General features: G+C 43.7%; 1 protein-coding gene across 1 annotated transcript in view; it reads left to right on the top strand.

Moving 5' to 3' along the window:
- slc6a2 (solute carrier family 6 member 2) overlaps nt 1–23,920 on the top strand; it is a 149,925-nt gene that overhangs the window by 94,300 nt on the left and 31,705 nt on the right. Inside the window, exons 7-10 of the mRNA XM_070897988.1 lie at nt 1,413–1,537; nt 5,436–5,548; nt 18,719–18,847; nt 23,809–23,908. Of these exons, the coding sequence (XP_070754089.1) occupies nt 1,413–1,537; nt 5,436–5,548; nt 18,719–18,847; nt 23,809–23,908 (467 nt within the window). The remainder of the gene's footprint in view (nt 1–1,412; nt 1,538–5,435; nt 5,549–18,718; nt 18,848–23,808; nt 23,909–23,920) is intronic.

Below are 23,920 nucleotides of genomic sequence, written 5' to 3'. Positions count from 1 at the left end.
TAATTCAGGGCAGAGAGAGCTAAGCTTTCCTGCCAGCCTCAGTCCCCACCAGACCCATTTTCCAAATGAGTTCAGAGGAGGATTATAACATTTAGGCACCAGTTTTACCCTCACTGGGGTTATTGTGAAGGCCCTGATTTTATACTTAATGAGGGGGGGCGGCTACACTTTTGTCAGTGAATGCCTCACTTTTGTGCTATGTGCAAGGGAGGGGGAAATGTAGTCCGGTCAACGTTGTTGTCCACTTTCTGCTCATTGGAGCGTTCATTATGCACAGGGCCTTCACAATAACCCCAGGGAGGATGAAACTGGTGCCTAAACATTATAATCCTCCCCTGAATTATAATTACCCGTTTTCTCTCTCCCTCCTTTCTTCAACAGTGGTGTTACATTAGCTATCCTCCAGTCCATAGAAACTGATCCAGATTCGATAGACTGTTGGAAAATGATCACCAATGCATCCACAAGATTGTTAATATATCTTGAATACTAGTGGAGCCCCTGTGGTTTTTCCCACATGCAAGCAAACTTGTTAGTGATGCTGTAGACATAGGTATGAGAATCTGCAACTTATGGACCATATGAAGCTCTATCTAGTGGTAGTAGAATGTATTACAGATATGACTTGTGTCACACCAATGGCAATGCTAAAATAAGGTGGTCACAACCTGCTTGGCAAATGTAATATAAGTTGATAAGCCAGGACATTGCACAAAAAGACCAAGGATAGATTTTCAACTTGACACTTGGGCGTAAAACTGGTATTGTGGATTGGCCACCCATTATAGAAATCACCTCATCTTCATTTCAATTGATTGCAATCGAAAGGAAAATTGCTCGGTTTCTATAATTTCTAAATTGAAATTCAGACCCCCAAGTGTTGGCTTCAGGTGAAGTGTGGTTAGAGGGCATGCAGATGTGATCCTGTCCCCATTCTGTCCTTATTTTTACATTTCCATTATAAATTCCTATTCCTACATTTATAATAGAAACTGCCTACATAAACGTCATTATGTTGTAATTGCCTCCTCCTGCCAATGAAGGTGCTGCAGTGCCACCACTGGTGGGCGAATGAATTATAATTTGACAAGTTTACAAGGCAGTTTAGCTTGATAATTGTGGACAAAAAAATTTATAATGGTTAAAATTGTCGAAGTGTGCTCAGTCCTAAGACTTAATATATTATAGATGTAGGTGGTACATACTTTCCTACTTTCTAGTTAGCTATTCCACCCTTCTGCTTCACGATGATATATCAAATGTTTGGAGTGGGGGGAAGCAGTTGACCATTCAGACTAATTAAGAGTGAATCTCCTTCATTTTATTTTTAAGGGATAAATATCTGAAAATTTTTAACAAGAAGTCTCCATAGAGTTTCATATTAAAATGTGATTTTTTTTTTTGTTGTCCAGAGATGCTATTCTGACCAGCTCCATCAACTGTGTAACAAGCTTCTTCTCGGGATTTGCAATTTTCTCTGTGTTGGGATATATGGCATTTAAGCATGGCGTTGATATTTCCGAAGTGGCAACAGATGGTAAGCACTTTATATAGAATTAAATGTACATTTTCAACTTAATGTCCTATTGTTTGAGAACAGACCACAGAAAAGACAAGTTGCTCTGAGGCTCAGAACATGGATTTTTCTTTCTTTAAATGGTGATAAAGGTTAGAATGTAACTTATGATGTGTTTCCAAAAAATTACTACTTTGTCCAGTCATGCAAAAACTAATAAGAGGAAAAGCAGCTAACGTGAATAGTGAACTGTGGATGTCAGGAAGGTCACCTACATTATGGTCAGTGTTTTAATCCAGTGAGACACAGTCCCAAAGTCGACACCAATTTCTCAGGAAAACTGTAGAAGGGTAAAATGTGCATACTTGTCACTCCTGTAAATGTACACGGGGCCTATTTCAGGAGTTCAATGGAAGTAGCTGTGGAAAAGATTACACATTTTGCAAAATGAAACTACTTCGTAAGAAGTTTCCTTGGTCTTGTCTGGATATTTTCAGAATAAAAAGGTGTGCTTGTAGGGATATGCTTCTGCTCCTACATCATAGAAATGAATAATTTGAAAATTACGCCCCAGATGTCTAAAACTGCACAAACTATTGTAAATGTGGATCACTGTCGCTCAAGAATAACTTGTAGTCAGATGCTTTTGAGCTTCATCCCAATATTTAATTAATGCACACTCCGCCCATTCGAACCAGAAAATCTACAACTGGTGTAGGATCACAATTTGCATATTTAAGTAGACTTCTGCCATGTTCCGGATGGGAGCGCTACTTGCCTGCTTTCCAGCTCAATTCAAAATCGCACAGGGTCGGGAATGGGGTGGTAAGTGGTGCATTGCCATTTTCAATTTGCTACCACCCTGTTACTACCTGAAAATGAGGATGAAAATTTCCACATAAATCTGACTTACATAGCATTTTTCAAATGTGTCTTCCAGCTTTATTTTTTCAAATAATTTTGAATAACTAACAAATAGATTTTGTCATGTTATTGTGAAATATTTTCTTGAATTTTGCTTAAAATCTTATTTTGAGCTGAAGTGATGGAGCAAAAATTGAAAATTAATTTTGAATGATTTGATTGCTTAGTCAACAAATTGTGACAGTGAAAGTTGACAGAAGAAAATTGAAGGAAAAATGTGGAGTATAAGAATTTATAATAGGAAAAGTTGACACACAAAATATGGCAACGGAAAGTAGGGTTTATAAATAGGAGTGAGCACAGGGGTAAGATTTTTAATATAATATGTAGGTGGTTTGGAATGAAGTTCTATTGCATATAACAGGTGAGTTCATAGCTGAATAAAGATGAACCACTGACCAGAGAAAAAAGAAAACTGTGAATACTGGAAATTTGAAATAAAAACCTTAATCAGTGCCAAGTCCGCTGTAACCTGAGTGGAAGAGCAGCAGAAACCCAGGGAAAATGTGGCGTAAACACTGTGAAAATAATACCCATCGTAATTTCATTGGGACTATGCTTCCCAAGTGAAACTTGCGAAATGTGAGCCCAGGTTGTGATAGGACAATAACTCTAAAGCAACTGTGCTCTGACCCATGCTTCTGTCTAGTGAGATTCCACAGTGTGAGCCTCAGCTCACAAAACTACCCTCTCTCCTCGCAGTGGTAAAAGACCAGGTAAAATGCTCAGATTGCTTGATAAAATAAACTAAAGCAATGCAGTCTGGGCTTTGATAAGACAGTTATAATTTCAAATTCTCTTCAGTTTCCCCAAAAGATTCTAAGTTCACATCAAAAATCATTTACCAGACTCCTGGAATGACAATAACTGAGGCTCGGACCCTTGGTAATTGGTTTACTGTGTAAATGGGAGCAATCTGTTCATTTAAAAGTGGCAGATTAGGCAATCAAGCCATAACATTAACCATCCTCTGCTTCACAATAGCTGCTGATGCTTTCTCAGTTTTTGATCTCACCATCCTGTTTAAGCAAATAAAATCACTTTGAGCGACTAAGATCTGTCACAGAAGTTGTTGACAGCTAGTCTCTTTAACAGTTTAGGAGAAAAGATGGAAATCTGGTGCAAATATTTCAGTGAAATAAAGCTCAGCCTTGCTCTGTACCTGTTGAATGTGTATTCATGCCTCATTCAACATTAGTAATCTCTTTATCTTAGGAACTCTTCTTTGGATTTTTAAATAATATGAATTGGCAAACTATGCACTGAAAAAGTAAATACTGTTCGACAGAAAACTCTTCTGATCAACTTTACATCTAATTTGTGATTTTAGTTGAACAGAAAACTACATTTTAGTTTGAAAACCAGAACCATCTGTAAAAGTATGGCTGGCTAATTAAATATTAGATGACTACTTTTATTAGCAGTACATTTTCTATTTATATAGCACCGTTAATGTAGGACAATGCCCAAGGTCCTTCAGAGATGTAACCCAAAAAATGGATGGTGGACTAAAGGAGGAGATTTTAGAAGGGTGGCTCAAAGCTTGATGAAAGATAGGTTTTAAGGAGCATCCTAAAGATGGGGAGGGCTTTAGGGAGAGAATTTCAGAGCTAGGCTGAAAGCACAATCAATAATGGAGCGAGAGGTGTGGGAATGCACGAGACCAGAGTCAGAGGAATGGGACTTGGATACGGGCAGCAGAGTTTTGGATAAGCTGAAGTTTACGGAAAATGGAGGATGGGAAGCTGGACAGGAGAGCATTGGAATAGTTAAGTCTGCATGTAAAAGCATGGTGAGCGGCAGATGGGTTGAGGCAGGGATAGAGCCAGGCTGTTAGAGATGGAAGTAAATAGTCTTTATGATGGATGTGGGATTGGAAATACAGCTCGGGGTTGAATAGGCCACCAAGGTTTCAAACAGTCTGGTTTAGTGTGAGATGGTGGCTCGGTTACAGAGTTTGTGACTGGCTGAAGGCGAGTGCTCTAGACTTGGGGGCCGATTTTCAGCAAGGCCTCTGCCCACCCAAAGTGCCACCGATGACCACCGAGGTACCGGATGGTACTTTGGGTGGGATATTCATGAAGGTCCCGCGAAGGTCGGTGGGCGGCAATTGGAAGACGTACGCCGCCAATCTGGGTGGCAGCGGGCGGGAGGTCGCATACTTGGCGGTAGAGGCGCTTGCCGTCTGACAAAACAGAAGCAGTGCAGGAGTTGAGAGAAGTGCTGTCATCCGTGTACATCTGGGCATACATATGAAGGCTGGCACCCTTGCCTCTAGATGATGTTGCTATGGGGCAGCATGTCAATACGAAAGAGGAGTTGGGCAAGGATGAATCTTTGGGGAACCTCTGATGATGGTGTGGGCAACAGAAATATGAGATTGTGACAATTGTTTAACAAAGACTTTGGAACAATTTTGAAAAATAATTTCACAGATTATTTCTTTCTTTTTAGATTGTACTTCAGAACTTTCCTCAATCATCTTTGTTGTAAAACTTGCTAGAATCTTACATTTCCAGCTTCAGTTTGGATTGCCACCTTTTGGCAAGTCAGTAACTGGACTGGGAGCAGGATAAAGACTGAGCAGAGGATGGAAACATGGGTCAAGTTTTGATGTTTGCTTTGAGACCGATGAAAATTAATTGAAAACCTTAACCACCTTAATAACTAATGTTTTCACAATCGTGGAAAAAAAAAATGGACTTCTATTTTTAAAATCACAGAATGTTGCTGTCAGGCTTTACATTTGAGAAATTTCCAGACAGCCACTCAGAAGCCAGATTGTCCCATTCCAAAGCAGTCAGGTGGCTGCCCGATCTTTAATCCCACAAATTGTATTTGTTTACAGGAACAAGGCTAATAAAGCAGAAATTATGAAAATATCGGCCCGTTCTATTTTAAAATTGTGTGACATTTTGTTGTTGGAAGATGACGTGTTTGTGTATTCTCAATGTAACTTTAACAACTAATTCACTGTGTGCTCCTCTGTTTTCAGGTCCGGGTTTAGTGTTTGTTATCTATCCTGAAGCAATCTCAACCCTCCCAGGGTCAACATTTTGGGCAATCATGTTCTTCATCATGCTACTGACATTGGGGATTGACAGCTCAGTAAGTACAGTACAACTTCATCTTTTGTTCATCTTAAATCTTAGTGGATCATAAAATTCCATAGAATATACAGCACAGAAAGAGGCCAATTTTAAGTTTATACTCCACACCAGTACAACTCTTTCTCTCATCAGCATTTCAAACCTGAGTCCAACTTGAATGTTTAGAGACAAAATATATCTGAAATATTAGGCTCAAAAAGCAATGCATCTCTGGTAACATCTTTCTTATAACACTCCTGTAAGATGGCTCCTGTGAACCGCCACAATATATTTAAATTTACCTTGCTTTTATTAATCATTTTAAGTGACATTGAAGCCTGTCTTGGAGGTGACTTGTATGCAAGATTTCTAGTCTAGAATATCTACTGTCCAACTTTCATAACGATATGAGTGTAAACTAGGAAAAACAAACTTTCCTCTGCTCTAGTTTAAACTCCCCTAACTTCTAGGGGCCCAAATTGCCCTTTGCCCCGTTTGGGACGGATAATTTGAATTAAATGCCGTAGTACGGCCAGTGCAGATGGGGCATGGAATAGAGGGAAATTGGACACTTTTGACTGCAAAAATGAATGGGGCGGTGTTGGGGGCGGAAGAGTGTCGGGAATGGGGCAGAAGGCAGGTGATGTCATCAGAGCATGCGCTGACTCGTAGCAACGCCTTTAGTGGCCCGGCCAGACCAGTAGCCGCCATTGTCGGGCCAACTGCAGATTCGGGGGCACCGACCGGCAGCGGCTGCGTTCCTGCGGGGCAATTTCCCCCATGGTGTGGAAAAGGGGTCGCCGCTGGTTGGTAAGGGGTTGCCATCGGTCGGTAAGGGGTCGGCGCGCTACCAACAACGGGTTTGAGAGCCGAGTGGGGCGGAAACACTGGATGCGGCGGAAACCTGTTTCTGCCGCCCCCGGCCCGGGGTCAATCCTGGATGGGTCGCACCATCCACCTCTCCCCGATCGGAAAGGCCTTCCCGTCCAATTATCGCCTCTGGTAACGGGCCTTTAAAAAGGGGCAATTTCGGCCCCTAATGTATTGAAGATGAGCAAGGTTCCATGGTTAGTGTGTAAACAAAGCGGTAGTTCTTCATGTGTGTCTACATATTGCAGTCAGTAGTCACAAAACATAAAATGTTAAGTAAAACAATGACTATTTGGTCCATCAAGCATACTCCTGCGACGGACCGTGTGAAATCCACTTTTATCAGTGACTCTGCCCATGTCATCTCATCTCATCTAGAGAAAAATACAAATTTTCTCCGTCATGAAAAATAAAGGAAAGAAAACTCCTGACTGGCTATGTATTGCTGCGACAGTAATTATCCATGACCAATTGCCGCCTTTTGGCAGCACTGTTCCTCAGCTCAGCAACCATATATTTTGCATGTAACTGAATTACCTTAATCTCTATTTATTCTCATATCTCAATGCTATTTTAACTAGATGTTTATGAGGCTGATTAACTAGAACCTATAATACATCATTGAATGATCTTTATCAATTTGGGATTGAGATTAATTAAGATTATGAACGGAAATAGTTTTGTAACTGAGAAAGCGGCAAAGACCCCAGAACTGCACCTCGAACAATGAATTTTGGAAGATGAAGTTTACTTCACATATCCATCACTTTGTTGCGTGGAGATCCATATAATTTCAAGTCTTGACTAAGGCTTGTTCATTTTTATGCTCAAGTCTTTTTGATTCAATGCCAATGGTCCAATTTGTCAAATAATCTACTTAGAGTGCAATGTATAATGTAAATGTATTTTCATATCCTGGATTATGTTTCCTCTGAATCTTTTATCTAATGAAAAGCAGTTTAGTTCTGGGAATGATCACAGCTAAATTCATCCAATTCCACAATTATGTGTTAACATTAGGAGATATTGGTTAGCGATCTGGAGCAAAACCTGAAGTAATTTGTTCACCCCTGAGTGCTTAAGCCCATGAAGAACACTCTAGAATCTCTTGTTGCTCCAGCTGAGATTCAAATGGAGAAATATAAACTTAGTATTACTATGTGAAAATAATGTATATGTTTGTAATTTAAAAATAAAGATTTTGGAATATATTCATTTTAAAAGCATTCCTTATCTGTCTGTAATGAATGAACCAATGCCCACTTTCAATACTTCTAATTAATTAAATTAATTTAAACACAAACTCCAACTGTAGACCCACCTAGTGCCTGCTTTACTTAAATATGATACAGCAACAGAAGGCAAGACCCAAATAGAGAGCTTTAATTCATTAAGAAAAATAGTATTATTTCACCCCCTAGGTCACTCCATAGCTTTCATGCTGTTCACGTCTCTGACCCATCCCATGCCTCAACAAAGCAGAATAATAACTAGATGCTTTTGGTGTGCAATAATTTTGTCATACTTTGAGGCCTTGGTTATGTAATCGATTTCAATCTCATGGTTCAAATACACCAGTTTTCCTAGTACCTGTAAAATAAGACTGTGGGGCCAAAATTGTCCTCTGCCTTAAGTGGTGTGGAATGATTGCAGTATTAATTAGATCGAAATTGCCCTTTTTTTTTGTCATAAAAGGAGCGGAGTCTTAATTCCTGGTGGTAATGGCTGTTTGCAGTGGTGTAGTGTTTGCACTGAGAAATTCCTCTCTGATCCATTTGATGCAAAAACCATCATGCTTACAATGCAGCTGCTCCCTGGCCGCCTTAAAGGGCAGGTTTTGCAGCTGTGTCTTCAGTTCGACCTTTCTTTGCACAGGCTGGCTGCTGCCCTGGAAGCTCAGAATGCTCTCATGCACTCTGGCCAACAGGGCACGGAGCCTCTGATGGCTTCTAGAGTGTGGCTGCTTCCATGCAGTGTCAGCTGGAGGCTAAGCAACATCTGACTGCTGCCATTGTGGCTGTGTCTACGATGGTCCACCAGGGGCCTATAGGTCCCACCACACCCCATCCAGTCTTGGTGAGGGAGGTGGGGTGCTGCCCTGGGGGAGTGGCGCTTGGACCAGGATGCTGATGTGGGCCCTCCGGTTCATGTCAGCCCTGAGCTGGGAGCTGCTGGTCTCGATCAGGCCAACATCCCCAGCATTGAAGCACTGACCACACTCGACCAGCTCCATTGGGCGTGCCACATTGTTTCCATGTCTGACACAAGACTCCCAAAGCAAGCACTCTACTCGGAACTCCTACACGGCAAGCAAGCCCCAGGTGGGCAGAGGAAACATTTCAAGGAGACCCTCAAAGTCTCCTTGATAAAATGCAACATCCCCACCGACACCTGGGAGTCCCTGGCCAAAGACCGCCCTAAGATGAGGAAGAGCATCCAGGGTCGCCGAGAGCATGCAGAAAGCAAATGCAGGCAGCGGAAGGAGTGTGTGGCAAACCAGACTCCCCATCCACCCTTTCCTTCAGCGACTGTCTGTCCCACCTATGACCGAGACTGTAATTCCTGTATTGGACTGTACAGTCACCTAAGAACTCACTTTTAGAGTGGAAGCAAGTCTTCCTCGATTTCGAGGGACTGCCTATGATGATGATGCTACCAACCATGGCTTCGCCCCAGCCACTTGTGACTGAAGACGCACAGGAGGATGTGGCCCAGTCCGCAGCCGGCCCTTCCAGGGCCAGAGATGGTTGCGGGCGTCCGAGAAGGACATCTGCAACTTCCTCTACAGACATGCAGCAGTCTTCCCAAAGCCATGAGGCAGCCACAGGGGAGACATTGCGGCGTTGTGTAAGGATAGGGGATGACTTGCTTCCACGCCAAAAAAAGATGAGTTCACAGGTGTTTCGAATGAAGGACCCGAACTACATCCTCAAGGGCGGAAGATGCCTGTGCGTGGATTTTTAAAAAAACGTGTGGTGGCCATTGCACGCCAGCCACCACATGGGCTTGACAGAGCTAGGTCTTGGTCCAGTGGCAAGGCTTACCCAAAACGACTGGAGACCAGCTCTGCTGCACGTGTGTGGAGTTGCGCAAGGGTGATAATGGATGATGCATGTTTTGGAGACCCGTTATTTGGATTTAATAAATCTTTCTTTATTCTTTGTAATTTGTGATCTGTAATTTCAGTGTGTGGGAATGGTTTGTGAGAGGGCTTACAGGTTGGCTCATGGAACTGGCCAGATACAGCCTTAAGTGGGCATTTACTTATGTGAAGTGGGCAGCTATGAGATGGCATTGTACTTCCTTTGCAGGGTTAGGATGGGGACGCTGCCTCCTGTGTGGCTGCCTACCCACTTCCTGCTCCTCCTCCCCATCATGGACCTTCTCCTCCTCCTCCTCCTCCTGCTCCTCCTCCTCCTCATGGGCCTCCTCCTCCTCCTCTTCATGGGCCTCTTCCTCCCCCACCTCATGGGCTTCCTCCTCCTCCATCTCCACCTCGTGGGCCTCCTCCTCCTCCACCTTCACCTCATGGGCTTCCTCCACCTCCTCTACCTCATGGGCCTCCCCCTCCTCCACCTCCACCTCATGGGCCTCCTCCAAATTCACCTCATGGGCCTCCTCCTCCTCATGGGCCTCCTCCTCCTCCTCATGGGCCTCCTCCTCCTCCACCTCATGGGCCTCCTCCTCCTCCTCCACCTCATGGGCCTCCTCCTCTTCCTTCACATCATGGGCTTCCTCCACCTCCACCTCATGGGCTTCCTCCTCCTCCACCTCCACCTCATGGGCCTCCTCCTCCTCCACCTCCACCTCGTGGGCCTCCTCCTCCTCCACCTCCACCTCCACCTCCACCTCCTGGGCTTCCTCCTCCTCCTCCTCCACCTCATGGGCCTCCTCCTCCTCCTCCTCCACCTCATGGGCCTCCTCCTCCTCCACCTCATGGGCCTCCTCCTCCTCCACCTCCATCTCGTGGGCCTCCTCCACCTCCACCTCCACCTCCTGGGCTTCCTCCTCCTCCTCCACCTCCACCTCCACCTCCACCTCCTGGGCTTCCTCCTCCTCCTCCTCCACCTCATGGGCCTCCTCCTCCTCCACCTCATGGGCCTCCTCCTCCTCCACCTCATGAGCCTCCTCTTCCTGCACAGTGCCACTGCTGCGTTATCCTCCAATGGCTGCGCCCTCCTGATGGCGAGGTTGTGGAGCATGCATCAGACTACCACAAATCTGGGGATATGCTCAGGCGAGTACTGCAGCACACCCCCTGAGTGGTCGAAGCAATGGAACCTCTGCTTCAGAATGCCTATAGTGTGTTCTATACCCTGGTGGCCATCAGACGCTCATTGTACGCGACCTGCCCATCAGTTCTCGGGTTGCGCAGAGGAGCCACGAGCCAAGTGTTCAGCGCGTAGCCCTTATCACCCAGCAGCCATCCGCTATGTTCATTGGGACCAGTGACGACATGTGGCACACTGCTCTGGCGCGGTATGAATGAGTTGTGGGCGCTGCCAGGGTACCGGGCAGCCACGTGCATTATCTTTCAGTTGTGGTCATAAACGAGTTGTTCATTGAGGGACAGGAAGCCCTTGCAGTTTCTGGCTTGCTCAGCAGCCTGAGGTGCTCTGAGAGCTACATGGGTCCAGTCAATCACCCCCGGACCCCAGGGAAGCGCGCAATATGCATGAAGCCAGCCTGGTGCTCCAACTGGTGCTCCCTGGTCATGGAGAAGGAGAGGTAGTTGGCTCTCCTATACAGAGCATCTGTGATCTCCCGTATCGCTGTGTGGGCTGCAACTTGTGAAATGTTGCAGATGTCCGCAGTGGCAGCTTGGAACGAGCCTGTGGCACAGAAGTTGAGGGCTATTGTGACCTTCAGTGCCATGCTCCAGCTGTCCTGACCAGTGTCTGTAGCTCCAATTCCAACTGCAGGAGATTACAGATCTCAGTGACAACGCCCTTCCGGAATTGCAGTCTGAAAAGGCATTGATCACTCATGTGTGTATGCAAATTGCTGCTGGATATGCCCTCCCGTTCCCACTTCTGTGTGGCCGTCTTTCTATGTGAGGTGGCTCATTTGCTGCTCTTCTATCTTCTCCAACTCTGCAGGCTGCTGCTGCCCAGCATCTAGCTCCTCTGCAGGCTGCCTCCTGGGCTGCTCGCCTATTATTTGGTGGAGGGGTCGGCCTACCGGACTCTCCTCCTTGGTGAAGGCCCTTGCCCTCTGTGGCCCTCTCCTTGCTGGTCTGCTATGATGTCTGCAGCCCTTGCCCGCTACCTCTGTAGCTGTTGCCACTTGTGCCGCCTTCTCTGAGCCTCTGTGGCACACACAATGCACAGGAGGCATTGGCCTGCACGCACTGCCCCCATCTCCAAGGCCTTCAGGTGCTCAGTCTCCTCAAAGTGGCCTTGCACTGCTACTTAAACAACGCAACAAAATGGCTGAAAATAAATCTCACTGAAGCACCTAATTCAACAAAGCAGCAAACTCCCTGAAAATAAATCGAACTAAATCACTTGTCCTTTAATGCACTCAGCGCACTCAATCTCTCAACGATGCACCACTTCAACAATCCACCTCTTCGCACCGTCGAGCAGTCAGCCGACTTCTGAGGGGGAATTCTGCTTCCGGTCCAGGACTTCAGTGATGCACGGTGTGACTATACACTTATGAGTGATGTCAGTCACCACCGCGGAGGTGAAGGGAAGAGGTGTGGAGCCGCAGACCGCTGCAAGGCCACCTCGGGAATTGCCGGGAGCTTGGCGGCCACTGGTCTCCGCAGTGTGGCCGCCAGGTTGGGGTGGTAAGGGGCATTTTTCGAGTTTGGGCAGTCAGAAATGTAGATAATGGTGTCTACTTGATTACTGTTGACATGCACACATGTCGAATGAAACGGTGAGATTATACAAGGAATGAGCAGTGACTGACATTTCTGCAGTGATTTCAGTTCTGCTGGTTTGACCATGCAAATTAATTGGGAGTTGTGGGTTAATGTGGGTACCACAGTGAATGGAGTGGGGGTGAGGCAGGGGATGGTTTAAAAAAAAGTGCTGAAATAAACTGAAAGAAAGCCAACACTTTGCAAATGTTTAGAGCAATAAAAAATATCTACAGAGGAGCTAGATTGTCTGTACCCTCTAATTGATCTTACAATCGGACTTTTCTTTTTTTAAACGAGTAAGAAAGTCAGTTAGCTATTGCTGAGTGGTTCTGACTTGCACTTACAACCATTTTCCAATCTACAAAGATCCCTGGCCAAACAGCAGATTGACTTGGACCTGTGTTTGCTTAATAATTTAAATTTTGTGGTGCTAAAGGGACACGGATTCACTTTGGTGGCAGCAAAATGCATTGTACCTTAAATGGTATAAAATTCCTTTGTTAAATAAAACCGCAGATCATCCAACTTGTCACAAGCTATGTCGTGGGAGATCTGCTGATGTTGCAACTATTTTTGTAAGTTCCTCTGGAGCATTTTTTAAATTTATGTTTGGGTGCTTATCACGGTGAAAGATCTGTGCTGGTGAATGGAACTATCTTTGTCACCCAGTAATCAGGATCAAATATTCTTGGGTCAGACCATTCATTGCTCCAACAATGTAATGCAAAACCAAACTCACAAGATTGCCCACTACATCATCTGTGCGATCTTCTAGTTTGTAAGCCAACTGTAATGGGCAATGACTAGAGGCAACACTAAAATTTAACTTACTCACTTATTGGACACACAGGGGTTTAAATTTCTTTAGGCCCATTTTTGAGCCTGAAATGAGCACCACGCTTGAACCTAGAGGCCTGAGGTTGGCCTGAAATTGGACCTCGGGCCTTCGTAACATTATTTGGGCAAGTTGCTGGCACCTGTCACGCCTCATGAAAAATATTGGGAGGTGGAGCTGTGGCAATGGGAGGAGAGGGGCCCATCACAAGTACTGTGGAGGCGCTGGAGTACTCCTGCTAACTCCTGGCTCCACAGGAGATTTTGAGAAACTAACCTTTTGGTGGTAGACTTTGCTTGGGACACCAACCACTGAAGTATCTTCAGCAGAGCAGATCTGGCTCGAATGATGTCCAATTTGCCAGAGGGTGCCGAATACAGGCATTAGGTACCTCATTTCCATATGTAAGGGATCTAATGCATTTTTCAGGCAGCCACCAGGTCGCCTGCAAAATTACCTTCACCAATATTGGGTCAGATGTCATTCATGGGTCCTTTTGGGCGTGGGACATTGGTCCCCGAAATTAGCTATCATTGTGCCCGGTTTATGCTCAGAAATTGGGCAGAACGAGGTCCACTTCCAATCCCGTGGAGTTAATCATTTTATCGCGCACATGTTAAGTTAGAGGATTAGAGGCAGGGCAAATATCTCTTAAACCCTCCAGTATCCAATGCCATTGGTTCCCAGTGATGAAAGGGGAGGGTCCTAAAACCACCCAATCACTGTACATTTTGAAGCAATAAAACTGGACCTGATGGCTTGCACCCTAGGATCTTAAGAGAAGTAGCAGCAGGGATTATGGATACATTGGTTGTAATTTACCAAAATTCCCTGGATTCTGGGGAGGGTCCCAGCAGATTGGAAAACGCAAATATAACGGCCCTATTCAAAAAAGGAGGCAGACAAAAGCAGGAAACGATAGACCAGTTAGCCTAACATCTGTGGTTGGGAAAATGTTGGAGTCCATTATTAAAAAAGCAGTAGCAGGACATTTGGAAAAGCAAAATTCAGACAGGCAGAGTCAGCATGGATTTATGAAGGGGAAGTCATGTTTGACAAATTTGCTGGAGTTCTTTGAGGATGTAATGAAAAGGATGGATAAAGGGGAACCAGTGGATGTGGTGTATTTGGACAAGGTGCCACATAAAAGGTTACTGCACAAGATAAAAGTTCACGGGGTTGGGGCTAATATATTAGCATGGATAGAAGATTGGCTAACTAACAGAGAACAGAGATTCGGGATAAATGGTTCATTCTCTGGTTGGCAACCAGTAACTAGTGGGGTGCCGCAAGAATCAGTGCTGGGACCCCAACTATTTACAATCTATATTAACGACTTAGAAGAAGGGACTGAATGGAACGTGGCCAAGTTTACTGATGATACAAAGCTGGGAGGAAAAGCAATGTGTGAAGAGGACACACAAAATCTGCAAAAGGACATAGGCAGGCTAAGTGAGTGGGCAAAAATTTGGTAGATGGAGTATAATGTTGACAAGTGTGAGGTCATGCACTTTGGCAGAAAAAAATCAAAGAGCAAGTTATTATTTAAATGGAGAAATATTGCAAAGTGCCACAGTACAGCGGGTTCTGGGAGTACTTGTGCATGAAACGCAAAAGGATAGTATGCAGGTACAGCAAGTGATCAGGAAGGCCAATGGTATCTTGGCCTTTATTGCAAAGGGGAAGGAGTATAAAAGCAGGGAAGTCTTGCTACAGCTATATAAGGTATTGGTGAGGCCACACCTGGAATACTGCGTGCAGTTTTGGTTTCCATATTTACGAAAGGATATATTTGCTTTGGAGGCAGTTCAGAGAAGGTTCACTAGGTTGATTCCGGAGATGAGAGGGTTGACTTATGAGGAAAGGTTGTGTAGGTTGGGCCTCTACTCATTGGAATTCAGAAGAAAGAGAGGTGATCTTATCGAAACGTATAAGATTATGAGGGGGCTTGACAAGGTGGATGCAGAGAGGATGTTTCTATTGATGGGGGAGACTAGAAATAGAGGGCTTGATCTTAGAATAAGGGACCGCCCATTTAAAACAGAGATGAGAAATTTCTTTGAGGATTGTTAATCTGTGGAATTCACTGCCTCAGAGAGCTGTGGAAGCTGGAACATTGAATAAATTTAAGACAGAAATAGACAGTTTCTTAAACGATAAGGGGTTATGGGGAGCGGACGGGAAAGTGGAGCTGAGTCCATGATCAGATCAGCCATGATCTTATTGAATGATGGAGCAGGCTCGAGGGGAAATATGGCCTACTCCTGTTCCTATTTCTTATGTTCTTATGTACTTAAACAACTTCCACAGAGTGTAGGTGTGGACTTTTGACAGAAATGGCATGCCAACAGCAACAAGATATTTTTTGATCCATCATTGTCGCCGGGTCAAAATCCTGGAACTCCCACCTCACAGCATTGTGGGAGTACCTTCACCACACGAACTGCTGTGGTTCATGAATGCCCACCACCAACTTTTCTTAAGCAGTCTGAGTGCCTTGCGTTTATGGCAGCTGACTTACACTGCCCTATTTCCACTTATACGATAGCATATCCCAGGAACGTAGCAAGAGCATCCATGAGATCCTTATGTTGTTCACGTGTATTTCTTCAGTCCCTCCAAAGGCAAGTTAACACCAGATGAGGCAAGACTTAGTTTGAAATGTTAAGCTGTTTATTCCACAGTAAGGTACAGTGCAACAGTTCAGATTGGATTTGTTTGTTTCCATCGTTGTCATCTTGTAAGAAAATAACAATAATGAACATTCTACACTACCCCTCTTCACTGGGTCACCTTACTTGATTTAAACAGCTTAATTCTTCTGCATTGTAAATTTTTGAGCCTGCCTTTCCTCTGCAGTTTCTCTGGAAAAGCTGGAGGACCTTTTTAGGTGTCTGACATTCTGCATTAACCCTGACAAAAACCTCTCAACACAATGGGTAGCGGGTGTTCATAATTTATGGAGACGAGCTGTTTTGCTTATTATTTGCAGTCTATGAAGAAATTAGATCAAAGCTAACTCATTAGCATCTTAATTACCAACGCAGATCTTTTTTTGCTTCAAAGATGCTTTTAAAACGCACTTAAAGTAACATTTTAAAAAATCTTTTCTGTGGGATAATGGTCAAAAGGTCCATATTAAGTAATCATGATTTTGCTTTTCATTTGAATGGTAACTCGGACAAATGCACTGGAAGGAAAGCCACAATCTCATTGGATTAGTTATCTGGGTGAAAATGTACCTTCATCGTGATCATAGCAATTCAATGGAAAAGAAAAGCAGCTGTGGGTTAAAACATGCTGCCGCTTTGCTTTGCGTCTTTTTCGTGCCACTGGTGGAGACCAATTTCAGTCCCTCTCTCATCTTGGCCCACAGCACAAAAGTGCCCACAAATTGGTACTAAATGGACAAACTCAGGGAGGCTGGTGCAAAAATTTACATTGGTGCTGCCAGGGTTGCGCTTTAAAGTTTGGTTTGAAGGAATATTGCTGGACCAAAATAGAGGGAGCTTTCACTCACTCATAGACTGTCCCTCGAACGAGGATGACTTGCTTCCACAAGAGTTCATGGATGGTTCAATGAAGGACCCGATGTTCCAGTCCTGAACTCCAGTTGAGGGAGTGAAAGATGCCTGTGCGTGAATTTTTTTTAACGTGTGGTGACCGTTGCACATCAGCCACCACATAGGCTTGACAGAACTAGGCCTTTCTCCAGTGGCAAGGATTAACCAGGACAACTGGAGACCTGCTCTGCTGCATGGACCTAGTGCACACACATATCGCAGTGTGTGATGGCCCGTGCTGCCCCTGGGCCCTCGGCTCTTCTGGGCCCAGGAGCAGCTTTGCTCTGTATCTGGCCATGCTGCAAAGTGGGAATGCTTAATGCAAACAGTGCACAAAATTGGAAATGGATTCCTTTCCTCCGCACTGAATCCTTCACTCCAATGGTAAACAAAAATGCTCCAAAAATATACAATTTATAATTTCTGTACCAGTTCAAAACTGTTTTGCCAAGGTAAATGTTACATTTCATACAAGTCAAAAAAAGTCACCATACTCAGTAACAATCTCCTCCACCACTGGCATTGTGACTGCAGTGTGTATCATCTACAGGAGGTACTGGAGCAACTCACCAAGGTAACTTCGACAACACCGACCTCCTCACAATGTTACGACCAAGAAGGGCAAGAGCAGCAATGTGGTGGGAACACCATAACCCAAGTTCCCCTCGAAGTTGCACACCATCCTGACTTGAACTTTCATCGCCATTCCTTCGTTGTCGCTGGGTCAATATATCCTGGAATTTACTACTTAGCACCATTTTTGGGAGCACCATTGCCACAAGGACTGCAGTGGTTCAAGGAGAAGGTCCACTACCTTCTCAAGGTACCTAAGGATGGAAATTCGGTGTCACCCACATTGAGATGGTGACACCACCTGGTCGCTAACTTTAGCACGGGCAGTGTCTACCGTCTCTAAGTATGATATTCAGCTGTTTTGCCCCAAAAGGAAAGTGCAGCGCTAAGGGAAGTATCTCCACACACTTCGGGTGCAAACCACGGTAGCCTGCTCAATTTTGTGCCACGAGTTTGTCGGCATCCTCATGCCTAAGGAGGGGAAAAAAATCTCGTGGAAAATTTCAATGACCTGCACCCACACTTCCCACTGCGGCCACAAATAAATAGAAGTTTAAAATAATTAAATTTCACCCCTTACCTTGCTCTCTGGATGATACTGCCCCAGAATCATCGAGGTACATTGCCAGTGTCGCTCACAGCCCTGGGACAAATGTGCTGGTAATGCCGATTTTCCCGCTATGCACTCGGTGTGCACCAGGAAGTGCAAAATCGAGGCATAATAATAATAAATTCAGGGGTGGAAATTCGGTGTGTTAGCGTCACCCATTCGCACCCCAGAGGGGCACTAATAGGGAGCTGAGCACTGCGCTGTGAGCGCCTGCCGCGAACTTCAGCGAAGGTTTAGTGGCGGCACTAACAATTTGTGCTGTGCTCGCTAGTGCCACCCATTTGGTAATGTCACCAAGTGTGCAACACCCCCATAGCGCGCAGTTGTCAAATTGACTGCTTTCGTCTGCTATACTTCCGACAGGGAAAGCAGATGGCACATTGATAATCCCAGGGCAGTATCGTCCAGAGTGCAAGGTAAGGGATGAAATTTAATTTTTTTAACTTCTATTTATTTGTTGGTATAGGTCATTCAAATTTTCCACAAGTATTTTTTTTCCCCTCTTCTGGTGCTAGGTTGCCAGACGGTGTCACCGCCTCAATGTGGGCGGCACCGAATTTCCACCCCTCAAATTTTAAGGATATCTAGAAAATTCATCTTCATTGTATCACCACAGGTTATTCCCATAGGTCCTCAAAGCAAAGGCCGTTGTAATGTAGGGTCCCAGCTAAAACGTTAACCTATCCTTTCCCTTTCAGATACTTTTGAAGGTGTGGTACAATTCCAGAATTATCTGTGTTAATTATAGATTTTTACCATCTGTGATGCTTTTTTGTTTAAAAAGCGTAATCTTTTTCAGTTGGTTTTAAAGTCCTCTAACCTGTTATAGTTTTAATTTAGTCCCAAATGGTTCCCTTATTTTTCAGATGGGCGGCATGGAGGCAGTTGTTACTGGAATTACAGATGACTTCAAATTTTTGAAGAAACACCGAAAGCTTTTCACATTCCTAACTGCAAGTGGAACTTTCCTTGTTGCACTCATTTGTATTACCAATGTAAGTCTGAAATAACAAAGTGATGTAACTTGGTTTGGAAAACAGAGCAAGCAAAGACTCCAGAGCAGATTTTCAATTTGCCAGCTGGTAATGTGAATCAGCCACTCTTTCTAAAAACTACCCCAACTTTCACTTCCATTGATTTCTATAATGGGTTGGTGATTCGCAGTGCCAGTTTTACAACTGGGCAGCAAGTTGAAAATCTATTCTCCTGAGTCATTCTACCTCTACTAGTTTTATAACATGATCATTTTGGTGTTAATTCTATTTTTGCTAGAAGCACACAGTTCATTAATCAGAGTTGTAATGGATAATTGGATAGTGACCAAAATAAAACCAAACCAATCATTAAGCAGTGCATCTAACTGAAATAAGCTAATAGGCCAATTTGCACATCAAATATCAGCATAGTACACATGAGCCATGGTTTACATTGCAGTAGCTCATCGATTGTGGATGACGGGAAACATTAATACTCCCCTTTTTTCTGAGTGACCTGCAGCGGTCTCTTAAAGGACTTCTGATTAGGCCGCTCTATATAAAGTACAATTGGGTGGAGCATATGAAAGGCATTCTGCACCCATTGGTACTTCAAAATTGCATTGGGATCCTTTTGATTTAATTGGGCTCCAATTTGCATGGGCGAATGGGCTCCCACCGGTTTCGACAGTAACCTGGTCTGCCCTTTTCAAGGCCTCCTCTCTTCTCCCACCCACCCCCCCCCCCCAAAATGGTGGTCACCCAGATGTTAATTGGAACAGGATGATCACCGGCTCCCACCTAATGGAGTGGAAGGAAATGAAAATCAGCCATTTTACCAAGTAGCAGCAATATTTCATCTGAGTGAAATGTTTGTGTTTGGCAGCAGCTGTTTTATAGCAGGAAAGTGAGAACATAGGAGGAAGAAGTTGGAAAATGAAGCAATGTCCTTCCAGGGGAATTTACTGTCAAATAATCTAACATTTAGCATTAACAGATCAGCAGCAAGTGTCATTTTAATATTGGATATTAACATCAGTGTCATAATATACCAATGGTTGCAGATAGACCCAACCTTGTAATAACAACTGCATTTCAGTGTTTCTTTTATTGAGAAACTAAAGTAAATAGCCAAGGCCCCTAGTGCAGCATACTCCCAAAGTTGGAAAGTGTAAAAGAGATGAGGTAAATCTGGAAGCAGTAACTAGATTATACCAAATTTGGATTTTAAAAGACTGAAGACTGCAGGAGAAAGGAAAGACTGCAGGAGGTAAGGAATGCTACAGATTTGAAATCCTGGGAAAGAATGAGTTTGAGTAGATGTGTAGTGCAGTGAGTCTTGATTTGATATAAACAAGAATAAATTAGCACTGATATGATTGTAATATTACAATTTTTCTATCTTTAATCTGTCAAGTACAAATTCTGAAACTAGCATTTTAAGCAAGTTGATGCAACTAATACAACTTTAAAAAAAAATACATTGGGAATGTCCTTAATTTCCTTAACTTCAATGGAAGATCAATGGAAACCCCATTTATGGATGTATCTGTGGTTTTTGCTGAAGGTACAGCCGCCAATTGGGAGAAATCCCAAGAAATTCCGAGCGAAAGTTTCACGAGGTTTGCCACAATTCCTGTTTTAATATGGACAAGCTGAGCAGGCTACAGCTGCACACCTTCACTCACTGGGAGCCTTCAGCCCATATCCTTGGCACAATAGGCTCCGTCTCATGTCTGCTGCTCCAAATGACCTGGAAATAGAGAGGATGGAGATTACACCAGCTGAATCCACGACTGAATCCACAAATATTAAATAAAGCAAACTGTGCTCAGGAGAGACGAGGGTGTTTAAACAATCACATTAAAAAAAGAAGTCACATAGCTCTTTTAAATAATTGCTCCTGCAAACTTATTTACAATGGCTAATAGCGGAATGAATATCATAGTTGTACACCTAAACAAACAGAAAAATTGGCCTCCTAGTAAGAAACTAAATGAGATCTTTAAATAGCAACATGGGTTACAAGAGTAAATGCAGTAGCACAATCCAACTCTGCAGGTTTAACATAAGTCAGACGTTCCTGAACTGCAACAAAGTGGTGGTCTGACAAACATCCATTTCATAATGTTGGTAAGTTAGTAACCCCTGGAAGCATGATCAAAGTGATTCACTGAACAGTATTTTCAGTTTTCTTTGAATTACATTATTCATGTAATTGAGATATATTTAAAACAGATGTTGACCCATAGCTTATTCTGATTTTCAGAGCCAACGATAAGCACCCGTATTACAAAACAAATTTCTATTTTCAGCTATTCTCACAAATAAATTCTTCCGTAAGACATTATTCCCTGTCGAAGAACCAGATTGTAATCATTTCAAAATCTCCACTAATTTCATTAATTTTTGATACCCAAGTAGTTTCATCCTGTTACGGAGTCAATGTTGTACATCTAACCTTGTTGAGACCAAGGACCTGATATCAAGCCTGGCAATGGTGGTGGGAGGTGGAGGGTGGGGGGGCGGATGGATAGATCTGAGGTTAGAGAGAAGGGTTGGAGTCCGGCAGTGAGGTGGGGGAGTGTGGGTGGCTGGCCGGCTGATCGCGGGGCAGGTGGCATGAGATCGGGGATTGGGGTCGACCAATTGCGAAAGCAAGGAGAAGCTGTGATCAATAGAAGGTTTGCTTCAGGGGCCAGGGGAGTGGCTCGGAGTGCTTCTCCTACTGCAGCCAGCTGCTCATGTATCCATTTTGCTGCCAGATTTTCCAAGCCCGAGGAAACCCAGCCAGCAACCGTTGCATTTAAATCCCGGCATGGACACGATGGGCCGAAATGGCATCCTTCCATGCTGTAAACGTCTATGATTCTATGAAATCAGGCACCCAATTGCACTGTGGGAGCCTGATTTAGATACAATAATGAAGTGTCCCACTTCTCCCAGACAGAAGACCGGCGCCCCAAGCAACCTACGGTCGTAAAAATGGTGGCAGGCATGTACGCAATGAGTTTGGCTCGTGTTTTGCGATTTTAAATTTTAACCCACCCTCTCCCGCCCATTGTAGGGAGGTTAATACTGACCACTAAGTGAGAGCACTCTATATAAATGCAGTTTCAATTTTTGTTACATGGTTATACAACAAGGCTGAGTAAATGAACATACGCGGCTTTTAATTGCACATTGTGCACCCTTCATCCTGAAAGTTTGATTGCTACTTGTATGTTGATCACTTCATTAGCTTCAATATATTAAGATGTGGGAGCCAAATATTAACAGATCAATGCTGCATCCATGCTAAAACTTGTCTCCTATGGACTGATGTGAGGTGATATATGATGGAGAAGATCAGAAGCAGGAGTATCCTGTGGGGTTTCCTGCAAGACATATTGGCCATTCATTGGAGTTTTAGCATGGATGCAGCATTGATCTGTTAATATTTGGCTCCCACATCTTAATATATTGAAGCTAATGAAATGATCAATAAAAAAAATGGAAATCTGCCTCCGTGGTGCCTACTCTAATCCTGCTCAACATCAGTCCACCTTGTTCCCTGAGACAAGTTAACTTTATACTATAAGTATTACATAAGAACATAAGAAATAGGAGCAGGAGTGGGCCATACGGCCTCTCGCGCCTGCTCCGCCATTCAATAAGATCATGGCTGATCTGATCATGGACTCAGCTCCACTTCCCTACCCGCTCCCCATAATCCCTTATCCCCTTATCGTTTAAGAAACTATCTATTTCTGTCTTAAATGTATTTCATGTCCCAGCTTCCACAGCTCTCTGAGGCAGCGAATTCCACAGATTTGCAACCCTCTGAGAGAAGAAATTTCTCCTCATCTCTGTTTTAAATGGGCAGCCCCTTATTCGAAGATCATGCCCTCTAGTTCTAGTCTCCCCCATCAGTGGAAACATCTTCTCTGCATCCACCTTGTCAAGCCCCCTCATAATTTTATACGTTTTGATAAGATCACCTCTCATTCTTCTGAATTCCAATGAGTAGAAGCCCAACCTACTCAACCTTTCCTCATAAGTCAATCCCCTCATGCCAGAATCAACCTCGTGAACCTTCTCTGAATTGCCTCCAAAGCAAGTATATCCTTTCGTAAATATTGAAACTAAAACTGCACGCAGTATTCCAGGTGTGGCTTCACCAATACCCTGTCTAGCTGTAGCAAGACTTCCCTGCTTTTATACTCCATTCCCTTTGCAATAAGTGCCAAGATTCCATTGGCCTTCCTGATCAATTGCTGTACCTGTATACTATCCTTTTGTGTTTCATGCACAAGTGCCCCCAGGTCCCGCTGTACTGTGGCACTTTGCAATCTTTCTCCATTTAAATAATAACTTGCTCTTTGATTTTTTTTTCTGCCAAAGTGCATGACCTCTCACTTTCCAACATTATACTCCATCTGCCAAATTTTTGCCCACTCACTTAGCTTGTCTATATCCTTTTGCAGATTCTAGCTGAATGCCAAGTTCCATGTGAAAGATTGTGTACACATGGGCTTTATCACTGTTTCATTTTAGATTGGTGGACTGTTACAGTTCTGCATTTTACTCTGAGAAAAATCTGTTGCATAATTTTAACTTATCTTCACAATAATACATTTAAAATAAAATCACATACATTTATCATTCAACTACACATCAATCACATGGAATATTCAAGACTTAATCATGTGGGAGGGAAGCCAATTAGATTCAATATTAACATATAGGAACTCAAAATATAAACATTTGCAGTCCAAAATATGAATATTATTTATGTCCCATTATATTAATCTGGCCTATCTCTAATGCATATTGCAGAAGGATATTTGCAGTTAATGAGTTGAGAGGTTTTCTATCCTAATTCTTCTTCATAATCCTGGAAATTTTCAGATTAATGTAATTTTTAGTATTGGTTATCAAGAACAAGCCAATGAAAACATAAATTGTGCAAAATATCAATGACATTTTGTCCCTTTCTGTAGGGTGGAATTTATGTGCTCACATTACTAGACCAATTTGCAGCAGGGACAGCTATCCTCTTTGGAGTATTAATAGAAGCCATTGGAGTATCTTGGTTTTACGGTAAGTTTCACT

This window comes from Pristiophorus japonicus, chromosome 13 (genome assembly GCF_044704955.1).
Source record: "Pristiophorus japonicus isolate sPriJap1 chromosome 13, sPriJap1.hap1, whole genome shotgun sequence".
In the NCBI taxonomy this organism is placed as follows: Eukaryota; Metazoa; Chordata; class Chondrichthyes; family Pristiophoridae; genus Pristiophorus; species Pristiophorus japonicus.
The sequence above is the reverse complement of the archived record's forward strand: the minus strand, read 5'-3'. Positions and strand labels throughout refer to the sequence as shown.